Source organism: Lissotriton helveticus, chromosome 3_1, assembly GCF_964261635.1.
Source record: "Lissotriton helveticus chromosome 3_1, aLisHel1.1, whole genome shotgun sequence".
Lineage (NCBI taxonomy): Eukaryota > Metazoa > Chordata > Amphibia > Caudata > Salamandridae > Lissotriton > Lissotriton helveticus.
In genome coordinates, this window is record NC_136061.1 from 1542314636 (window position 1) to 1542338479 (window position 23844).

Sequence of the window (23844 nt, forward strand, 5' to 3'; positions counted from 1 at the left end):
TGTCATTTTCTTCTCGGGGCAACGTAGGACTTTTTACATTGTAATCAAAATGTATCGGCACACTATATTCCTTTTTTAGGTCTCGCTGAAGCAATCGTAAGCATTGTTCGGCGAGATTCTAGTAAGGCTTAAGAAAAGTCTCCCTAAACTGCAGATTAGACACAGTTCATGTGAGCCAGGCGCGTGCACATCACCAGCCACATCGCACTTATACACCATTTGTCTGCGACTTCAAAGCAAGCCGCTCCCCTGCCCCCCTATCAGACTTCAAAGGAATGCGCTCCCCCGCCCCCCTCCGCGCAGTGCCAGAGCTTGTTTTGTAAAGCTCCCACCTCCCTCCATGCGTCTTATCTGAATACCCTCTCGACATGTCTGTTCTTCAGCTAAATCACCTTCTCTGCAGGTCGCATCACGGTCGCATCACTGTCGCAGTGCACTGTCAAATTTTCTCCTTGAAATCATAACATTCAGCGTTAAAACATTACTGTTTCTTGTTCCTGAAGAGTCTTGTAACCTTTCCTCAGCCCTGAGAGAGTCCAGCAGCCTTTCCTTTGCTCTGAGAAAATCTTGCATCATTTGTGCTGTTTTAACAGAAATGCACGTTAAACCCAGTATGGGAGAGGCCGCTGCATTTCCCTCATGCTGGGAGAAACCTAGATCCTTCCTTCTAGTTTGAGAACCCTGCAATCTTTGCTCTGGGTGTGGCATGCTTTGTGGTTGTCTTGTTTTTGCTGTGCTTCGTTTGGGTTGCTTCTGTCGTGCTGTGTTAATTCTGTTTAATTTCTTTTGCTTTGGCTGACCAACTTACCCCTGGCATCATTCCCTGAATTCCTATCTTCGCACAGGCCTTGCTCGAAGGGTTTCAATCTATCTTGTTATCAGGAACGCGGAGATTTGCACGGAATCACAGGATATTGAGTTGAGCCTCCCTGCCGAGACTCAAACCCGTTGCCCGAGCTCGACCGCTCTAGCCGTTCGGCCGCATCCTCGCCCAAATGTTTGTTTTATTTATTATTTATGTATTCGTGTATTTAGATATTTTCTAAACCATCCTCTTTCATTTAAATAAAGGCAGTGTTTGAGGCACGCCTAAGATCGCAGAATTTTTATATACATTTTTTTACTAGCAAAGGAATCTGCTCCCCCACCCCCGCACCAGACTTCAAAGGAGTCCGCTCCCCTGCCGCTCCCCCCCCCACGCAATGCCGAGAGCTTGTTTCCCACCATTGCTCCGCTGATCCTTTTCTCAGCTCAGGGGCTGCAGCCCTTCTGACTCGCCTTACTAGCTTCTGCCCAGCACTGCCCTCCGGCTCGCTTTCCTCTCCACCCCCAGTCCCCGTTCCTCTGCGCCAGGCCATGTCCTGCAGCAGCCGGCGCTGGTGGCAGGCCCTGGCCTAGTTGCACTACCACGGCACCTTGTTTTGGTGTGTTGGCACTTCCTGTCGCTTTCTGCCCGTCCTTGCAGATCAGCTTACACCTTGCAATGCTCTCCCCACACCATAACTTCCTATTACTTCTTGCTTTACTTCTGCAGTCACTTCTTTACAGCCGCCTGCTAAGTAATACAGGTAACCGGCTGCTGCACATTCACATTTTTTTTTTCTCCATTTCGGACATGTCTTGTTTTATATAGCACATACTCGACCCAAGTGTATCAGAGCGCTTTACAGACACACAATCATTTTGTATTAGGCACGGGGAGATTTGCACAGAATTACGGGATGTTGAGTTGAGCGTCCCTGCTGAGACTCAAACCCGTTTCCGAGCTCGACCACTCTAGCCGTTAGGCCGCATCCTCGCACAAATGTTTGTTTTATTTATGTATTCATTTATTTAGCCATTTTCTAAACCATCCTCTTTCATTTACATAAGCAGTGTTTGAGGCATTGCTAACATTGCGGAGTTTGTAGATGCAATTTTTCTACTGGGTGGTTACTTTTCATCTGATTATATAGCGCATTCTCGACCTGAATGTATCAGAGCGCTTTATAAACACACAATCATTTTTTATTAGGAACAGGGAGATTTTCACAGAATCACAGGATGTTGAGTTGAGCGTCCCTGCCGAGACTCAAACCCGTTTCCCGAGCTCGACCGCTCTAGCCGTTCGTCCGCATCCTTGCCCAAATGTTTGTTTTATTTATTATTTATGTATTCGTGTATTTAGATATTTTCTAAACCATCCTCTTTCATTTAAATAAAGGCAGTGTTTGAGGCACGCCTAAGATCGCAGAGTTTGTATGTACATTTTTAGGTCTAGCTGAAGCAATGCGTAAGCATTGTTCGGCGAGATTATAGTAAGAGGCTTTCAAAAGTCTACCCACTGCGGATTAGATGCAGTTCATGTGAGCCAGGCGCGTGCACATCACGAGCCACATCGCACACCATACACCATTTGTCCGAGCCTCGGCATCAGACTTGAAAGGAAGCCGCTCCCAAGCTGCTCTCCCACCCCCCCCCCATCAGACTTTAAAGGAGTGCGCTCCCCCGCCACAGCAATGTCGAGAGCTTGTTTTCTTTGTAATTTAATGACATACTTGAGAGCATTTCAGCGAGGCGCATCTGGTAGAAATTATCCCGATCGCAACTGTATAATGTTCTGTATTGGGGTGCTTCATCTCTTTACAGTACCTCTCATGTCTCGTATCTCAGTAGCCGGTTTCTATCTAAAGTTACGATTTCCACTGAGTCATAATTGTTACTTGTGAACCATCTCCAGCTCAGCTTTTTTTCCATTTTATTTTTTAGTCACTCATTAGCCTTTTCTAGGTTTTATTTGCGCTTTTTTTGCGCTTCTCTTTAAAGGAGAACTGGGAGCTCGCAAGATTTGTACTCTTCTTTTAGCTGTCCGTCTTTATTTTAGTTACCTCTGAACAGCCATCGCAGCCCATACCGCTTGTGAATACATATCTGTCTTTAAGTCTTTATAGTATTAGGTCACCCTCATCCGCTACCCACTAGGATCATTTGTGCAAGGCTCGTATTTTTAGTGAGCGTTATTCTGCTAGTATTTACATCTTCTATACACCCAATATGGCATCGGACCTGTTCCAGGTATAATAGGAAGGAAGAGCTTTATACGCTCACGAGTCCGAGACCCCTAAAGGCGTTCTCTATTCAGCTCCTTATTTATTCCTAGGTTTTTGTTGGCATTCTGTGGACCCCTCTGGACACGGATAGACCCCTTGATGCATATTCTCCAGAGTTCACAATATGGTGGAAACCACTTTAGATGTACTAATTCCGGAGAAAACATCCACTACTGCTTCAAGCCGAATTCAGACTAAGTGGTATAAATTTGATCTTAGGCTGGAGAAGAGTAACTGCAAAAAACTAGAACATAACTGGCGGCGCACCCATAATTCTGCAAATAAAGACCTATATAAGCTGGCACTGACTAAATATCATAAAAATATTAAAGCCGCACGGAAACAGCACATTACTATGCAATTGGAACAATCGGGCAACTCTCCTAAAATGGTTTTTCAGCTTCTCAACACTTTTGTTAACCCTGAAGTCCTTGACACTGAGGAGATTCCCACCCAACTCCTCTGTGATAAGATTGCAGACCATTTTTATTCAAAAATAGAGGACATACACAATAATATATCTTCATCTGACAATGATAAATGTGACTCGGGCATGGTCCATACAGGGGACCATGATGGACAGGGAACCTTGAAAGAATTTCCATTGCTGACACCTCAGGATAGGGAGCACCTTCTAAAATCTGCAAAATCTGACTCTCCTACGGATTTAATCCCTGCCAAATTTGCTAAGGAATTAGCCACGGTATTGGCGGAACCTCTTCGCTTTATTTTTAATCATTCTATCAAAGAAGGTAAACTTCCCAAAGCATGGAAGGCTGCTCAAATTATGCCTATCCGAAAAACCACCAAATTACCCTCGGACACTATAACTAGCTATCGCCCGATCTCCTTCCTGCCTTTTATATGGCAAATTACTCGAGAAGCATGTTAACATCCATCTTTCTGCCTATCTGGAGACCAACAACTGCCTAGACTCTTCTCAGTCCGGTTTCCGCCCTAGATATAGTACCAAACTTGCTTTGGTTAAAGTGACGGATGATATTCAAGTGATTGCGGATGCAGGTCAGGCAGTAATTCTTGTGCTGCTTGACCTGTCCGCGGCATTCGATACCATCTCTCACCAAATATTGCTGAAAAGATTACGCTCTATAGGTGTCCAGGACACGGCTTTGAACTGGGTACAAGATTTCCTGATAGATAGGACTCAAACAGTGAACCTGGGCTCTTTTAAATCTAAGACCAGACAGGTTACGAAGGGAGTCCCTCAGGGCTCCTGTCTTAGCCCGCCCCTATTCAACGTGTATGTCGCCCCTTTAGCAGCTCTCCTTAGGAAAATTGGTTTTTTCCCAATTTCCTAAGCGGACGACACGCAATTGATTTTCACATACAATGAAAACACCCTTAACAGCCAGAACACGTTCTTGGAAGGCATGAAAACGATCACCTCCTGGATAAAGACCAATTTCCTGCAATTAAACGCAGGAAAAACCGAAATCATGCTTTTCAGGGAGGCTGTTACTGGGTGGTCTCTTAATTGGTGGCCAGAAGAACTGGGTACAGCTCCCACTCCAAAGACAGTTGTTAAAAATCTTGGGGTCTTAATAAATAATGACCTTAAACTAGGAGACCACATAGCAAATACTAAAAAATCTTGCTTTTACGCACTTAGCCTGCTTCATAAGATCTTTCATTTTCTCCCAATCAGTACTCGCAAAACACTAATCCATGCTCTAGTTCTTAGTCGCTTAGATTATGATAACGCTTTGCTGATTTCGGCTAGGGACTCTGACTTACAAAGTTTACAGGTAGTGCAAAATACTGCGACACGTCTGATGACTAGTGCCCCCAGGCGTTCCCCATCTCTTCCTTTATTACACAACTTACATTGGCTTCCGATTCGGAAGAGAATTTATTTTAAAGTGTGTTGCCTTGTGTTCAAAGGCCTCAATCAGATGGCCCCTATCTATTTAACGGAAAAACCTTTTAAATACAGTCCTTCTCGGACACTTCGTTCTGAGGGTAAAGGTCTACTTGTGGTGCCTCGAATTAAACTAGCCAGACTAGGAGGAAAATCTTTTTCATATATAGCCCCCTTGCTATGGAATCAATTACCGCTGGACCTTCGCCTGAATGACAATTACTTGACATTCAGAAAAAAGCTTAAGACCCGTCTCTTCTAATTTCATCTCCCTCCCTATGTTGTACTGCTCTTGTCCTTAGCGCTGAGATGCCCCATTTGGGGCGATTCAGGCGCTTTATAAATGTATAAAATAAAATAAAATTAAATAAAGGTAGACCAGATTATGGGTGATTTTATCAATGGGAGTTCTGTATGGAATGGTGGAAGTGATGACAACTTAAGTTCTTGTATTTTCGATCTCTGTGTCAAAGAAGTGGTCAAATTATTCATTCAGCAGGTTAGTGCAATAGTTGCTTGTTTAATTTGTGTACTGTTATGCACTAGGGTTTGGGAGTCTTAAAATCAGGCAATACTCAATGTTGTCAAGCGTAATGTTGTTGTTGCCCCTTGTCATTATTTTAGGTCTTTTAGGTTGACCACAGGCTATAGATTTAGAGGGGCAGTCCCAAAGGAATTTGACGGGAATGTGATGTGAGACACCTATGAAACTTTCCTGCAATGATTAAGTCTAGGGTAGCCCCTTTAATATGAGTGGGCTTTAAGGAATGCTGAGGTCGAAAGGAAAGCTCCGAGGGTTTAGAAGGCCTCATCCCCAGGGTCATTCCTGTTGAGGTTAAAGTTTCTCAGGAATACACAATGATGGTTTGACAAAATTAGTTGTGAGGTGGTAAAGACAATACAGTGTTCAGCAAAGGATTGTTATTCCTGGGGGGATAATAGATGATGTTGACTTTAATGGGTTTGCAGAATTAGGATTTAATGTCTTTAGTCGGACATTAGAAAGATGGGCAAACTTCTTTTCCTGCTCATTTGAAGGGATAGATCTTTTATGAATAACTGCTACTCTGCCAACTGTTTTGTCTTCTCTGTCGGAGCTTATGATAATATTGTTATAGGGAAGTAGAAAGTCTGGGAATGATAGAGCGGTATCATTGAATCTGGTTTCTGTCAGATGCATATGGTCTAGGTTCTGGTTGTTGACTGAGTCTACAATCTCAGGCTCGTGTTTTACAGCAGATTTGCAGAGGTTAGTAGTATAAGAAGATACATTAGTGGTAGATTCTAGAGGAACTCCAATGAGGTTGATTGGGTTCACCCCTCTCGGAGGGTGATTGCTATTTAAGAGACCTCTCTACACGGATATTTTCAGAGGCTCATTTAAATTGGTATGTTTGATAACAGCACAACGATTAAGTGCAGTGGGGAAGGAGGAAGAGACACAACTTTTGCCTGTAGACACTTGGCATTGTACCGGCTGGGAGCCTGTGTTCTACAGATTAAGAGATTAAGAAACTGTGTGTTTGGAGAAGGTAGTGTGAACTGGCGAGGGTAAAGGGAGTTTCAGTTTTGGAGGTAAGGGGTTCATGTTTGGAGATTTTAGTCCAAAATAAGTTCAGCTCTTTGATAAGAGACTTTATGCAGGCAGAGATAGATTCAGCTACAGGCAGACAAGCTTATCCGAGTCACACCTGACTGGCGACTGACTCCGCTTCAAGCCGTTGGCTTTTTAGAAGTTGTGATAGCAGCAGAGTTCCCCTGTCTGGACCAAGGAACTACGGTGGTGCGCTAGGCCCTCCTGGGTGTGAGCTTGAGGGTAATTTGGGCGGTGCTTCCCTGTAACACCGGGACTGGTGCGGCCGATGGAACTAGGACGATGCCCTACAGGCGGAAAGCATGAATGTTGTACTGACCGCGGAGCCCGAGCAACATGGCTGATGCCCGGTGGAGCTGTTTAGGCAGCTGTAGAGGAGTTTGGCTCTGGTACACCCCCTAAGCTGGCACCTACCCAGCTTGACATTGGACATAGTTTTCCTCGTCTCTCCGTTGTGTTTTCCTCCTCCCCCACCTCCTCCCTCCATGATCCTGTGGCTGCCTCACCCTTCCAGCCCTGCGTGGAACCAGCTACCTTATGTTTTTTTGATTGGACTTTCTTATATCCCCCCATTATGGGATAATGCTATCTGCTCCCGTGGGTCCTCCTTCTTAGTGGTTTTGACAGATCCTCATTGCACCTGGACTGCTCCTTGTCCGCCTGACTGACCTTTTCCTCTAGTCGACCCCCCTGCCTAGGTCTCCTACACCCCTCCCATTGTGTACCTTCACCGATACACGTTTTTTTTTAGTATTGTTGGTCCCCAGCCCATTTGTCTGTCTTTCACTTTGACAGTTTTTTCCCCTTGTAGTACTTTCCCCCTTGCCGGTATGCCTGACACGATTTGCATTCCTTACCCCTTTTTACCATTTCCCCTCTACCTTCCTTTCCCCATTTGACGTGTGTCTTGGTTATGCTATGCGCTGATAACTCATATTATTATGTAACGATTGTTTTTCTCCTATGTTTATACTTATGTAACTGATGTTAATTTTGTAACTTGCTGATCCTCATGTAGAGCGCTCTGAATCTTCCGGGTCTAGCCAGCGCTATATAAAACTCTGCAAATAAAAAAGTGCTATGGATGGACAAATAACTTAGAGTATGTGATGTGTGGCCGGAGGAGGAGGGAGAGGAGACTATTATGATTGAATAGAGGTGGATGAAGGTGTGATGCGAGAGAGAGAAAGATTGTTGGTGGGGGATAGCTTGAGTGTAAGTGTTGGTGGAGAAAGAAGAGATAGGGCAAGGTGTTTGTGGGTGTGGGAGAAGTTGGGAGGAAAGTATAATGGGGAAACTGCCTCTTCCAAATCAGTGTTACCATACCTCTATGGGACTAACCATGTTTCTTTTCTCAGCAGGTGTATCTAGAGTTATTTCGGTGAATGTCAAGATGGATTCTGAAGTGTACGGAGTTATTGGGGGTCAGGCAAAGCTTCCGTGTAGCTTTCAGTCTGACTTTACAATCTCTGAGAAGGTCACTGTGGACTGGAAATACAAGCCTCAGACTGGTGGTCCCTTGGAGATGGTGAGTTACCTGAATAATGTTATGAAACCCAGAGATACCCTAGGTGTGGCTCAGTGTAGTCATGCTTTTCGATCTTGTTCTGTTGCCATGTTTTCGAACGTAACAAATGTCTCAAAGAATTCTTTTGTTCTCGTAGATTTTGCATTACCAAGGTGAAGCATATCCGACGACCACTGGCATCTTTAAGGGACGCATCTTGTGGAAGGGGAACATACCTTGGAAAGATGCCTCCATTGCCATTGAAGGCCTGACCCTGCAAGACAATGGGACCTTCTATTGCACGGTCAAGAACCCCCCTGATGTCTTCAGCAACCTTCCACACACGGTGTTCACAGTGACTGAGAAAAGTAAGTGCTTCAAGGATGCCTTTCAGCAACTCGTGTTCCAGTGTCTATAAACTGTTATTTCGTAACTTGTCTGAATCGTTCTGATTTAATTACACCTACTTTTAACCAAATGGTTTGCATAGCGAGAAACAAATGGCCAGAAAGAGATTGGGTGGAGGAGTAGACAGTAGATACAAATTAGAGTTAGTGCGAATGTTAGATATTGGGTTAAAATTAGCATTATGGTATGGGTCGCGGGTAGGGTTCGAGTCAATTTAAGTGTTGAAATGAAAGATAAATCTAAGCATTACATTTCAGGGAAGAGTTTCACAAAATGCCAGGGAGACAGTAAAGTTTAAAGATGAAAATTTAGTTCAGAGTTTAGGATTTAGTTTGAGACTAAAATGATTCAGATCAGGGCTCTTTTCAAACAGTTTGCACTTAAACCATTTGATTCGAATCAGATGAATAAATCAAACTACTCAGATAAGTTCTGATCATCACAATGCCATTATCAAGTGCCTGGCCTAAGTAAATTCATCTGTCAGTATCTTCAAACATATGGTTGAGGCGCACACTTCCTGGAGTTCAGGTTTCTTCCATTTGCAGCTCCGATGCTGTCATTCTCAATATGAGCCATTTGAAGGTCTTAAAAGATCCTTTCTTGTTCCCTAAGTGGGAAAACTATTTCTTCCAATTACCAATTTATTGATATGATCGTTTGCTTATTACTCCTCCTGATATCCAATCCACTTAATAAGCAACAGTTAATCCAACTGTGGAAATAGTAGCAGAGGCTCTAATTACTACCTCTTAAGGTCGTGTAATAAACTTTTATTGTTTTGTATTCTCAATTGTAACTGTACTTATAATCATGTGTTTCAGAAGTAAATGGTTTCAAGCGCTGGTTTACCGTAGTTGTCTGTTCACTTCTTCTCTCAAAGGCATCTTTTTTCAACTCTCTGAAACGACACTGTTATCCATCCTGGTGTTTGCACCATCAACAGTCGTGGTGGTGCTGCTGCTGGTGAGAATGGGGAGGAAGAATGGTGTTCTGGGAAAGCGAAGGAAGAGCGCCAAGAAGTCTTCCATCGAAGTCTCCAAAGAGTGAGTGGCTGGAGTGGAATTAGATGTTATTGGATGTTGAATCTCTTGCATAGGGGAGAAAAGCTTTCTACATGTGCCTTGTGCGCCGCTGGATTGTGTACCAGATTGCTTGTGGTCCACATGCTACCCGCAGTGTGACCCTTACACGGGCAGTTTTTTTTTTATGCACCACATGCCTCGTGAGCTGTGAGGCTCATGCTATGCATGCTTCGTACACTTCGAGCTGCAAGCCCCTGTTTGGTGGCCCACAAATCCTCGTGGACCTAAATGCCTGCCGCAAACTATATATAATTGCCAACACACTGACACTTTAACTGGAGTGCCTTGTGTACTGCTTTTCCTTCTGCCACATTAAAGTCTATGGCAAGGTCCATGTAGTATGGTCCTGCTTCAGGTCACGATTGAGATGCATTTGCACGTTTGTGAGTATGGATCCCAGTGCTGGGATAGTGGAGGGGTGATGAAGAATAGGTCTGAGGAGCTCTGGCTGAGCTGTATATGTGGGTTTCAGTGAATGTATTTCAGGCATTGCTATGAGTTCACAACTGTGTGTGATGCATAGTAGAAAAGCATGGACTGCTGCAGTTCAGCATTACAGTGCATTGGCAGAGCTCTACGTAGTACCTTTTGGGGGCACTATAGTCTTCAAATGGCTCCCGCTGGACAGTCGCACAATCCATCATCACTAGCAGGCCCGACTGTGGCAACCCCTACCTCTCCGAATTTGCATGGCCAAGCACTTCAAAGACATGCCCTGGCTACTGATCCAGAAGGGCGAACTATTCAAGCTGCTTTCACACCCAGAACGCTCAACACAGCTTAGGCCCAGCCTACTTCAACAAATGCATCCATTTCCACTCCCCCACCATACATCTCCGCGCAGCCAGCCTACCTCTCCCTCCACATCCGGCGAATCAAAGTTGGGGGACGGCCTTTCTGACTCCTCGCCCTTCAAGCTTGCAACAAGATCCTATTCAGGAAAGGGGGGGCCGCTCGGTCCTCCCGCACGTCTGGCGGGGCGCCGGCCTTCCCTTACCCAGCACCCTCGGTGGTGGGACGTGCCCTTTCGCCGTGTCCTGATGACGCGACGGGCGCCCCACCACCGATTGGTGGCGGCTCCGGCGTTGACCCGGAAGCAATCAAGTTGCTTCCGGGGCAAGGGGGCGGAGCCAACCCGCTGTATTAGACATTTGTTAAGGTTAGCCCTTTGATACCCATCTACATCGCTTGTAAACTAATGTCAGAATTTTTATATATAAATGACTGTGTAAATATTGTTTATTTTCAACAATTTTAATTTGTTTTTATGTTTTAATAAATACGGCCGGGGGGGTTGTGAGGCCCCCTGCCTTCCAAAGAAATTCATAGTATGACTAATGGCTTTGGGGTAAGATGATGGTGGGGCGCAAACAGGGAGAGGTCGGTAAGCGTCCCTGACCATACACATCAGATCTGCCAGCTGTGTCCTTGAATGCCATAAGAAACTCTTCCAATAGGCCTCCCTCCGACACCTCCTTCGCAGGCATCTGAATACCCTCACAGGTGATATGTGCACCCTACAAATAAGAACAACATAACAGGAATGAGCTGCATTTGCAGAGTTCTAGTGATGTTAGTGCTGGAAAATGGTAGTGTAGCTGAGGAGTGAGTTGAAATTGTAGATTTTGCGGATATACGTGAGATTACTGAAAATGTATCTGGTTGTACAGAAGGAAACCCACCACTGATTTTAAATATCTGTCTCCTCTCTACATGTTAAATCTCTCTCCTATGCAGAACCGGCATGGACAAGAAGCCTGGATGCCTGATGCGCATGTGTCTGCGATGTGCCAACTGCATTGATGTAAGTTGTACTTGGAACACGTCTTGCACTAAAATGATGTTATTTGTCCCTTGTGGGATGTTTGTTCAGGGTAGCGACACTTCCAGAGCCATTCCTATTCGATTGTAAGAGCCAAACCCTGAGGCTGTATACTGGGGTGTCGCTGTTAGTCTAAATGTTATTGACATCTGTCCTTATTCTGAAGGGCTGTTAAAGAAAGATGCAGATGTAGCTCCGGGGTACAGCACAAGCAAAACAACTTTAGTGCTAGGTCAGGTGGAACAAAGTGGGTAAGGCTTTGTTTGGGGACATGGCTGCAGTTGGATAGTCTTGTCAGTCAGTCAGTCAGTCAAATAACTTTATTCGGTTAATTAAAACCATAAAAGCAGTGCAGAGTTCGTAAGCAATAAAATACAATTAAAAAACAATTAAATTTACATTTAAAGTTTCAAAGATGATTGCAAATCCTAAGAAAGAATCCATTAAAAAAATACATTAAAAGAGAGAAAGTTATTAGATAAAAGCAAGTTCACAAAAATTTAGATAAGGAGAATACGCTTTCCAGTATGTTTTGCAATTTCACTGCGTACAAAATTTACAAAAAAGTATCAGGTTTGGAGATTGTTTATCGGAGGGAGTTTAATTTTGTTTTGTCTGCCAGCTGCTACCAAGAAACAAGCTACACTATAAGTGACCTGCACCGAGTTCAACATCTGTAGGTATAGGAGGGCCGGCCGTACCTGGACAAAGTTCAGATCTTTCAGAATTGGAAGGAGGAATTTTTTACGGGCCGCCCTATAGTGATTGCAAAGCATAACTAGATGGAGAGTATCCTGCGTGGAAAAGGAATCACAGGAACAGGGTGGGGTATTTTCTGGAGTACCCCATTTTGTATATGAGCCAAGCACAAGATGTATCTGGTTAAACCTGAACCTTATTAGTAAAAAACGGTGGTATGGTTTGGTTACATATTTCAGATAAGGTTCCATAGCCATGGACGACGAGAGTTGGTATAATGTCCTTACCATTGGCTTGCGAAGCTCAGCCGCTTCCCTCTCTGTCTCCAACATATTACGAAAATGCTGCTTGACCCACCTTGCATCCTCTTTCTTGAGGCTCTGTGGTAAAGAATACATGTCCGGGCGCCCTAGCCTTTCGCATGCCGCTCTAACATACGCCAGCCAGGGTATGCTTGCTGCTTTATCCAAGGCCATACAGTCTTTTAGAATGCAATGGTTCAAAGTGATCTCCTCATTTGTCCAAGTTTTAATCCAGCATAACAGTGGAGACATTTTTAAGAGATCAGTAACATATCCCAAGCCTATTTCGTTATGGATTGAATATGTAGGAGATGAATTCGGGAGTGACAGCAAGGTACGTATAAATTTATTTTCTACAGCTTGTATACCTGGGGCTGAAACATAACCCCATATATCCGCCCCGTAAGATGCGATTGCCAAGCATTTGGATCTATAGATGCGAGTCATCGCCTCCATGGGTCTTGATCCAAGCCTTTTGGAGAAATGCATGAGTGCTGCAGTGGATCTACTGACTCCGTTCTCTTTTAGTTTCAGTTGGGCACCCCAGGTTCCTTTTTCGTCAAAGGTGACGCCTAAATAACAAAAAAAGGGTACCCTCGAGATTGGGGAGTTATTACAGCTAAAGGACCTGAGCTTCGTGTTTTTCTTCCGTGAGCCCGTAACCATAACATGCGATTTAGCTGTATTAATCTTTAGGTCCAGCGCTTCCATAAAACCACCAAAGTGATCCAATAGTCTTTGCAGGCCCACACCTGTTCGGGCTATAAGGACGGCATCATCCGCGTATAGGAGGACCGGGATAGGTGACCCCCCCATACGCGGCATGTCCAAGGTTGCTGAATTCAGGGATTTCCCCAGGGAATTGATGTACAAAGTAAAAAGGAGAGGGGCAAGTATGCAGCCTTGTCTGACCCCTCTCCCTGATCTAAACTTCTCAGTGCATCTTCCCTCCCTTGTTACCCTGACAGAGGCAAACAAATTTTGGTGAAGATCGTGCAAGAAATTAACCAAGGTGGAGTCCAAACCCAAATCTCGTAAAATAAACCACAACTTAGAACGGTTAACCAGGTCGAAAGCAGAAGATAAATCCATGAAACCCAAATAAAGATGCCCCCCCTTCACCACGGTGTATTTGCTGATAATAAGGTGAAGGTTTAAACATTGATCCATGGTCCCCCTATGTGCTCTAAAACCATACTGCAAATCAGAGAGGATCCCGCTCTCCTCAAGCCAATCCCCGAGTCTTTGCAGAATGACTCTGCCCAGAATCTTGACAGCAGAGTCCAACAGGGAGATTGGCCTGTAGCAGGCAGGATCCCCCCTGTTCCCCTTTTTAAATATGGGAACAATGATAGAGGTGGACCAGGAAGATGGGAAGCCAGCTGCAGGTATCGCATTAAAGACATTAGTTAATATTTTTGACCAGAATTGCGGATACTGGATGTAGAGATCTGCAGGGACCCCGTCAGGTCCAGGGGCCTTGTGTTTACTAGTATTTTTGATCGCCCTTTCAACCTCCGTTGTATTAAATTCCATAACCAAATTGGGTGGACCGTGGGCGCTGACCGGTGAAGTTGGTACCGTGGAGTCGTAAATCTTTTTGAAGTGGCAAAGCCATCTAGCATCTTCAATCACGCATTCCATGTCAGTCTTCCCATCCTCGGAGAAAATAGGCTGATTCACAATGGCCCAAAACTTTTTGCTGTCTCTCAGTACATCAATGTCTGATAAGCTGTCCCAGGCTTCCTCCTTAATTTGGTTCTTGCGTTTAACAACTGCAGATTTATATTCTTTCCTTAAGTTTGCCACTAGAGACCTATCTCTAGGTTTGTGTTTTAATGCCTTCAACAGGGTAGAGTGCTTTAGCGAGCATTCTTTATTGAACCATTTATGGATTTTCTTTCTGCCTTGCGAGCCCGAACTTAACTCCAAATTCTAGGTGATACTCGCACATATCTCCACATAGGCGGCCACTACATCAGAGCCCGATGCAGTAGAATCTAAACAAACAGCCATATTATCCTCAGTCTCTTGGGCTAGTGTTTGAAAGAATTGCTCAGGAACAATCTTCTCCCATTTTAGTCGCCTTCCCTGATCCTTAGTCGTCAGGTCTCTTGGGCCCGCCACACCAGTTGTACTCCCAGTCCGGAAGCAATCTAGGTCCAGCTTTAAGAGGACAGGATGGTGATCACTGAAGCTAGCAGTCACCACCCTATACTCGTATGCCTTAGCCAGAGCCCCGGTTGATATAAAGATGTAGTCTATAACGGTGTTGGCGTCTCTCCCGATAAAGGTTGGTACTCTAGGCTCAGTTTTACCCTGGTCTGGTTCGAATAAGTTTAAGTTCGCAAGGAAAGTTTCAAGGCCCTCACCCTCCTTCGTGTGTTCAAAATGGGGGATGCCCTCGGTCGGTAATCCTCCATATCTGTCATTGTGACAATCCCCCTCACAGGGGTGAATATTAAAATCACCCAGAATTACCATCTCTGGGACGGAAATGCAATCTTGTCTATAGACTGACAAAAAGTCTAGCAAAGAAATCAAATGCTCATTCTCACAGGAGACCTCTTTGGAATTATAAAAGTTAATAAGCAGAAGAGTATGTGAGTCTGACAGAGTCCACTCCACAACTAGCGAATTCGTAGGTGCGGAGTCTAGTTTTTTAAAGACCCCCGCCAAGTTCAGGGAGCACAATGTAAGTAGGCCACCTTTGGCTCTCCCTCTTAAGCCCGACACTGCAGGAGTGAAAAAGCTGGAATAGCCATCCATTGAGAAACTTGTTGTAGTATCCCATGTTTCTTGGAGTGCCAAAATATCATACTGGCTAACGAACCCTTGCCATATAGGGTCTAGCGCCTTTGCGTTTAAGCCCGCCACGTTCCAGGTAAGAATTTTACAGTATAATGGATAATGGTTAGGCATCGTAGGCGACCCCCGAATCTCGCCAGCAAGAAGGGTCTTGTCAGGCATTGTAGATGAGTTTGATTTTTTCAAATTCCTCATAGTGGTGGCCGTGCGTAGTTGAGTAAGGGTGCTCTGGTGACACTGTCCTATTGGAGAGTCCTGTATTTGTCAGTCAACCCAGTCTGTGGTTGACAGACAATCAAAACGATTTGCCATTGGAAAGTAGAGAGGGTTATTTAGCCTGTTTACGGAGTAATGGTGATTCTGAGGCTGGGTATGATACGACCCAACAAAGGGGACGCCTTGATGTGGTCTACCTCTTCTTCTCCTTACCATATTCCAGCCCCCGCCCCCCCCCCTTCTTCCCATCCCTGGTGATGTAATTCCCACGGGGGGGTAAATCTCTGTCTAGGATTAAAGTTGTGTGCTCCCTTTAGCCAGCTCCATCGGTTATCAGCTTGATTTTCTAATAGATAAAAATAGGAAAGGGGTCTAGCAGTCACAGTGTTTTCTAGGTGTCTCGGAGGTCCACTGTTGAATATGAAGTCCACGGCCTCCATATTCTCGAAGGTGACCACTACGCAGTCCCCTTGCAAGTTCTTCCTATTGCTTCCCACCCACGGGGATCTCTCTACCATTAGGATGTTGCTTGGTATGTTTGGGGGGAGAGGGTAGTTTTTAGATAGCCAATGGCATACTTTGTTTTTTAGAGCCTGGTACGACTCCACTTCTGTTGGAGAAATTACAGTAACGCCGGTAAGAATGACCACATACGGAGAAGCATCCGGGGGAAGATGGATGTTTCTGCGAGCCGTGCCCTTGGCTCTGGTGAATACATCAGATTTTGAGGGCTGTGGTGTACAATTACTCAGTGACACCTGAGGGGTTGGGTTCGTTTTTGTCATATTCTGGGTTTGATCGTTTTTGTGGGTTGCAATTGTTACAGGAGTCTTATTTTTAGTGCCGTCCTGTTTTAAAGTGTTATTTGATTTCACGGGGTCAGCACTTTTGGTCTCCAGGGCTCTGTTAACCACCACAGACGGCTTGTTGGCCGTTTTGGGTGGGTTGATGACCTGGGCTGGTTTATTGTTCATGGTGAAACTAGGAGCACTAATATCCTTATGTATATTCTTTAGGATAGTCTCCAGGCAGCGTAGCCTCATCTCTATGGGTTCAAGCAGTGCTTTTAACATATTGACAATAATAATGTAATCTGTACTTACACCGTTCCCCTCCTGTGATGAACTTACTGGATTACCAACTTCCCCACTCAACTCCAGGATTTCCTCTAGGCTACGATCGATGATAGTATCGTCTGGGAGGCTCAAGGGTAGGCCATTCTTGGTGGAATGCGGTTCCCTCATAGGAACAGATAGCTCTACTAGTGAGTTGTCCATGGTAGGAGGGTCGGTGGCGACCATTTGATCGTTAGGGGCAATTTGAACCTTCTTCCCTTTAAGAATGGATGGTTTGTTAACATCTCGTTTATGTTTAGGGATTGCCCCTTCTATCCGGCCCCTTTCATTAATAGCGGTTTCCGTATTGGGTGAGTTGAGCTCACTTTGAACTCCGCTCTCTGTTAGGAGGTTAAGATTTGGAGAGGCCTCCAGGTCCTGGAGGGTGTCTGTAACATCCGGAGCCCCAGTCATCCTGATATTGTGTACTAAAGCCTGGGCGTTCATACGGGAATCAGTGTTTGGTGTCTGAGCCTGAGCGATGAGGCCCAGAGAGGATCGCTTGGCCGTTGCCAAGTCTTGGGAAACTCTCCTATCCATTAGTATAATTCCTTCATCAATAAGTGCGTTTGTACGGATAATAAAGTCATCCAATGTGCCAGTAAGTTTTTTGGCTCCTGCAGCGGCCATACTTCTGGTTTCCCGATGGGTCATGGCCAGTATTATCTTGCAGAGCTCGCAGAAGGATCTAGGGGAATCCGTCCAGGGTTTATGGCCCAGGCCAGGCTCCTCAGGCCTCTGAGGGCCACAGAGGGCCCGCCCTTTGCCCGGGCTTAGCCCCGGGCGTCCCGCTCGCGTCCCGCGACGCTGAGGGCTTGGTGTTTAAATCGCCCCTCCTGGCGCGTTTACCGCGTCGGGGATCGCGCCGCCGCAAAGGCTGCCGGGATATGAAGTCCCGGAGCGGCGGACGCGACTGATGGCAGCGGCAGCAGTGATGGTGTTGCTCCTGTGCTCAGCGCTCCCTCTCACGGCGTCTCCTCTCTCCCGCCAGCAAAAGGTATGTGGACCCCTCACTGCAAGTTTTTTTTTTTTTTTTTTAACAGATTTTTATATAGTGCAAACTTGACCCGAAGGTATCGGGTATCGGAGTGTTTTACATAGCACCAGTTGCGTTACATGAGGACACATTCATGTTTTTTGTAAGGCAAGGGGATATTAAGTGATTTGCCCAGAATCACAGGATGTTCAGCGTCATTGCTGAGACTCGAACCCGGTTTCCCAGATTCGAGGTCGACCGCACTAGCCGTTAGGCCAACTCCTCTCCCCTAAGTTGAAGGCACATACTAACCTGGAGGACATGCTGACGTAACTAGCAAAACCTAAGTGTAAAGGATTGTGCACATAGAGAAGTCTTCCCTGCACCAACTTGCCCTTTGTCTCATAAAACTAGTCTGTGAGCATATCTGGGTGTCACTGTGGAAATGTGTTTACTCCGTTTCACCACAGGCTCTGCTGTGGTTGGGTGTGGGGCCGGCTGTGCATCACCAGTGGAGCCGCAGTCGCATGGGTCCAGCTGTCCGCTACAGCAACGATGAATATCATAGGACACGAGAGACCCTGACTTGATAAAATAAAACAAGCATTGGAAATGCAATCTGGCTTGCATTTGTTTGATTTAGATTTATTGACATTGTAAATGGCAATGTCTTTTACCTATGTGTTATGGATTGTTTGTATGTGGCGTGTAGTGGAATTATGTGGGTTGGATGGTTTTAGTTAGTTGTGTAATTGTGTGGCATGGAATTGTGGTGTTGGAGTGAATTAGTGCTGTGAAATTATGTGACATAGTGTGTTGTGGAATTATGTGGATAGTAATTATGTGGTATTGGGTGTACTTGAATTATGTGGAGTGGGATTGAGTTTTGTGAAGTGTAATTATGTGTAATGGTATTTTGTGTTGTGGAGTGGTATGAAGTGGAGTTTAATTATTTGGTGTGCAGTTGAATTTTGTGGAACTATGTGTAATGGTGTGGTGTGGATATACGTGGTGTGTTGATTTGTATTATGTGGTTTGGTGTTGAATTGTGTCATGTAGTTTGGAAGTGTGTGGAGTTCCATTGTGTGGCGTGGAACAGTGTTGCAAGCTTCGCATTTGAGAGCTATTGGTATTTGTAATGTGTTTTAGCCATGTGTTATAGAGTGGATTGGATCGATGTGGTGTGGATTGGAATTATGTGGGTTGGATTGGAATTTATTGTTGTGTAATAGTGTGGTTTGGAATTGTGGGGTGTTGAGTGGAGTTGTGTGTAGCGGAATTATGTAGATAGAAATTATGTGGCATGAGTGTATTCGAATTATGTGTAGTGGGATTGTGTGTCGTGAAGTGGCATGTAGTGGAGTTGAATTTTGTGGTGTTAAATTTCATACCATGATGTGGAATTATGTGTTGTGAATTGGATATATGTGGTGTGCAGTGGAATTGTGTTGTGTAGTTGAATTATGTGGTTTGGTGAAGAATTATGTGGTGTGGAATGGGATTTTGTGGAGATGAATTGTGTGGCATGGAACTGTGTGGCGTTGAGTGAAATTATGTTGTATGGTGTGGAGTGTATGTGGATTTTTATGTGGCATAGAGTGGATTTATGTGGGGTGTATGTATGTGGTATTAAGTAGATTGGAGTTGAATTGTGTTGTTAAGTGGTATTATGTGGACTGTAAATATGTTGCATGGTGTTATACCGATGTCTGGTTGAATAATGGTTGTAGGTTGTATTGTTACGTCGCCGGCATCCAAGTCAATACCTATAATATACTGCTCAAGCATGCCTATTGCTGTATTGGTCTCCATCAAGAGTAAAAAATATAGTCATAAGAACATACAGCGAATTATAAAAGGATCAAATGGAAAAGTAAAGGCCAGAGTATTGATATTCCGTGTGAAAGTACGGGATTTCTCCTGTTATTGCACTATTTTCAAAGAAAAACAGGTGGCTGCCAGTTGTATGGTAAGTGAAAAAATCATGTGCATCAAGTCTCAGCACTTGATTTATCACTCAAAAATCACCTTTAAATATATTTTGGAAATTCAACAATTTTTCTCTGACCATCCGCTTACCAACTCTCTAAAAATATACACATTTTCTTCTTTGGATAATTAATTTTGTCGTACATATGTTAATTTAAACAAACCGTTCCGATTTAAAAGGCTGGGATGTACACAGGGGTGCTACTGACAAGTAGCTGGAGAACTACCAGTAGCTCACGAGCTACTCTGTTGGAGAAGTCTTATGTAAAACTGTAAAAAGATACAGTATTTTACCGAGGATGCATTCACTTTAAATCACCATCATTCTAATTAAAGCAACACTACTTAACCATATAATTATTCCTTGGAAATCATCATCTCATGAACGAGGCTTTGCACCTCCCTTAAGTCTTGAAAGCATTTTAAAAAGTTAGATGAAACCCATCCTACCAGGTGTAGAGCATTGGCACCAACTATGTGAGAATGACTTTAAAACTCAACACACTGTGGTAAAGGGGATTATTTTGAGGTCCCCCAACTTAAGGTGAGGACCAAGAAGATGCTGATAAAAGGAAAAGCATACTGTACAGAATTATTTCTACATCGTACTAGGACCACCACAGGCTGAGTTATGGGCAAAAATGTGTTTTGACTAAAGGGGACGCAAAGCATTATTGGGCGAGTTTCCGTAGTGCAGTGAATATTATAGTATCAGCTCCCCCGCTGAGCCAGGGAGAGCACAGTAGTGTTTTCTTGCCTTTCTTTTTCCTTTCTGCGGCCTGGCAACTCGTATCTCTTTTTTTTTTTTTTTAAATGGGTGCACAAAAAAGCATTTGTTTGTCAAGTTGACAAAGAAATGCTATTTTTGTAAAAGCGCCCCTTGGCGTGTTTTCGTGTTAATGTCCGTTGTTCCCTTTCTTTACAAGCCACATTTAAATAAAGGGGCGTGGCTGCCATTTTAAAATTAAAAAAAGAAAGTGTTTGGAGAGAGCTTGTCCGGCCTGCTGCAGTAGAAAACCATTTAGCCAAATAGAGCCTGGCCTACCGAGTAAGGACATGTAACAGGGCGTGTTGTCACAGGAGGTTACAGATTGAGACAAGGTAGTACTACGGAGGGACTACTGAGCCTTTCTGCTGATGAAAAGACAGTTTCCAAATGACAATCATGCAAGCCAATGAAAAATATAGGCGGAGAGTGGGTAGAGCTTCAAGTCCATACCACAATACAGCATGCCTCGCAGAGCAGTGCATGCGCTGCCCAGGTTCGACCTAAACATGTGTCTTGTGGGGCAACTCCTATTTCGAGGTTTCAGATCATTAAAAAAAGCTTATTTGCTTTATTTATGTTTTTATTAGTCCACTCACATCAACAAGGTAGGGAGAGGTGAAAATAATGAGTTTTCCATTCCAAGCATACCTTCATTAAGGCTTGTGTCTGTTCCAGGAAGCAATGCGATTTAAACACACTTCATAGTTTTGTGCACGAGGAACTTCTGATCGACTGTTGATCCTGTGTGCTTGTGTTTTGTGTTTAGTGACCCTCTTTATTTTTCTCGTCCACTGCAGGATTCTGATGACGAGCAGCATGTCCCAGAGCGCTGAAACCTGAATTTTGGTAGCGCTGGATTCTTTCCAATGACAAAGACGTGCCTTTTCTATTGTTGCCGGGGTGTAGGAGGAAGCACTGCTAGCCTACTACCCAACTCCTTTCTTGTGGACCCCTCTTTAAGTAACCGAGAAAAGGAAAACTCCATTGTTCCAAGACACTTTTTCTATTTTTATAGGAATATGTATATATTTGTTTACAAATCAGAATATTTGCAAGAGATGCAAACATTATACTGCTTTAAAGTATGTGTTTGTACATATATATTTATTTAAATGGCCAGCAGAACAAAAAAAGCAATGTTGGTGTGTACAAAATGGCTTATTTTATCGCTGACTGTGTTCTCCGGTTCTTGTGGATGTCCAAAGTCCGGTGGCACAAATTCGTTAGATGCCAGTTGTTTGGAAAGCAATCCTGTTCAGTGGTAGTTTGGCATTAGTTCCATTGGATGATATGATTGTGTGAAACCTTTCTGATTGAATGCCTGTTCGGTGGTAGTTTGGCATTGGTACCATTGGTTATCATTGTGCGAAACCTTTCTGGTTGAATGCCTGTTTGGTGGTAGTTTGGCATTGGTTCCATTGAATGATATGATTGTGTGAAACCTTTCTGGTTTAATGCCAGTTCGGTGGTAGTTTGTCATTGGTTCCATTGGATATCATTGTGCAAAACCTTTCTGGTTGAATGCCTGTTTGGTGGTACTTTGGCATTAGTTCCATTGGATGATATGATTGTGTGATGCTGCGACAGGGTGAAGTCATTGCTTTAGATGCTTAGATAGGGTGATGTTTCACAGTTGGATACTGTGATTGATAGATGATTCGCCATTAAATGATGTGAATTGGTATTTGCTTATTTGATAATGGTGAATCACCAATGCCCCTCCTTGTCAATATTGAGAACTGGATGTCACTTCATTGTTTTTTTGTGATTAGGTTTTGCCTTGAGTAGTCATGTGACTAGGAATTGGTCCTCTATTAGCACCAGTGGCCTGGCCACACTTCTATTGGTTTTAACTGATTGGCTGATGTCTTTACCGTTGAGTATGAGTGCACGATGCACCCTGTTGAATATTAGTAATTCGCCCATGTCACTTTACGGTGTTTTTGCTGATTTTTGTCCCTCCACACCATTGTGTTTATTTCTGCTTTCATGATGCCTCTACATTGGTATCTCATTAGGCAATGCTCCTACTCTGCATTTAGACATAGTTGAGGATTCTCTAGCAGCTTTGGAAAGGACCGCTCCATCGAATGCTGTAGATGTCGCAAAGGCAGAGGGCACGCAGCATTTATCTTCCAGGACACCCAGCTGCTGTAGCTTGCTCCACTTTAGGACGTGTACAAACGAGTGCCTTGTTGAGTTCGAGCAGCTGTGTGTTCTTCTGCTCTTCGAGACGATATGTCCTGTGACTGTCACAGTGGAATATAGGGGGGGAGATCTTGGCCAGAGCATAACCTGGCATAAGAAATGGGCGCTTCCTACAGTGCTACAGCGTCCGTTTGACGCAGAACTAGGATCCCAACGTGGATGTGTGTATATAACCACGTATTTAATTTATAAAATCATTACAGTAACAAAATGTATTGCTTTATTAAATCTCGACTTTGAACGAAATGTATGCAGTAAATGAGATCCTTGAGATAGACTTTTCTCTTCTGAACTTGCACCATGGTCTGTTCTGACCCAGAACTGCATATGCTTGTGCAGAGGGCAATTTCTACCCTTCGACCCACATCATTTCTGTGCTTCTGCTAATGTCTGCATCTCTGCACCCTAGAATTGCTGGCACCACGTTATCTTTGCGGGTGGGAGAAATGAGGTGCTTTTCTTTTCGACCAACTGAAGACAAAGTAAATTACAGCTTTACGCTCACTAAAGTTGTTGTTCTGTAGTCTGCAATGAGCTACCGGAGCTTGTGGGGAGAAGTGTGGAACGCTCCAGAAACCTGCCTGAGTAACTGATTAAATCATATTTTATCATTCTTAAACGTGAAACTTCCTTCTGCTACCTTGCCTACTTTATTGTGTTTTTTTTCCAACTGTCCCGGTAAGTATGATTATTCTATGCATGTGTTAGGAATAAAAGGTGCAAAATGTGCTAACCTCACAAAAAGTGGAGCTGGAAATTAAATTGTCATTGAGTACACTGCCTCTAAGAAGTGTTGGTTTCCCCGATTGTGAAATCGTATCAAAGGTGTCATGATATATAGGTATGTTGGACCGCTAGAGCATACAAAATGAGCACTTACAAATTCTTGCTCAGCAGAAGTTTATGCTTCTGATTTGGGTATACAGTGCTTTCTGGACAAATGAAAAACGTGCTCCTTGTTTACAAAACCTACAAACAGCACCTAGCACACACTACACTTGTGGGTCTCTTGCCACTTGCCTTATAAATCCTATTTAATTAAACCAGCAGAGCTACAACTTTTTCTTGAAAGGCGCTAGCACACAGTTGGGTGAAAGTGAAATTGAAGACCAAGTAGTAATCAAAAACTGACTTTGAAATGGATCCTTGTTTGGCCCATTATTGGGGTCTGGCTTGACTGCGCAGATATCGCTAAACATAATGTGGGCAACCTAAAAAAGAGCTTTTATTAGCAGTACACGGAGGGGATTGGCTCCACCCACATGTTGGTAGCCAGACTACGTTTTGATTGTGCAGAAGTTGTGTGCTTCCAAAGAAAAAAGTGCTTCCCCCTCCATGCAGTTGTGATTATTTTGTTTATTTATCCATCTGTCTGACC

General features: G+C 44.1%; 1 protein-coding gene across 4 annotated transcripts in view; it reads left to right on the forward strand.

Moving 5' to 3' along the window:
- The window catches only part of MPZL3 (myelin protein zero like 3), a 59393-nt gene extending 36143 nt beyond the window's left edge, over positions 1 to 23250 (forward strand). The window contains exons 2-7 of one of the 4 annotated variants that reach the window (XR_013608818.1): positions 7921 to 8090; positions 8227 to 8437; positions 9361 to 9523; positions 11300 to 11366; positions 21056 to 21586; positions 21720 to 23250. Coding sequence is in view for 2 of the 4 variants with exons in the window: in XM_078682257.1 (XP_078538383.1) it covers positions 7921 to 8090; positions 8227 to 8437; positions 9361 to 9523; positions 11300 to 11366; positions 21056 to 21091 (647 nt within the window). In the remaining 2 variants the exon portion in view is untranslated. Of the gene's footprint in view, positions 1 to 7920; positions 8091 to 8226; positions 8438 to 9360; positions 9524 to 11299; positions 11367 to 21055 lie in introns of all 4 variants that reach the window. The other 3 variants (XR_013608819.1, XM_078682257.1, XM_078682258.1) reach the window with 3 other exon arrangements.
- Positions 23251 to 23844: the final 594 nt, after the last annotated feature.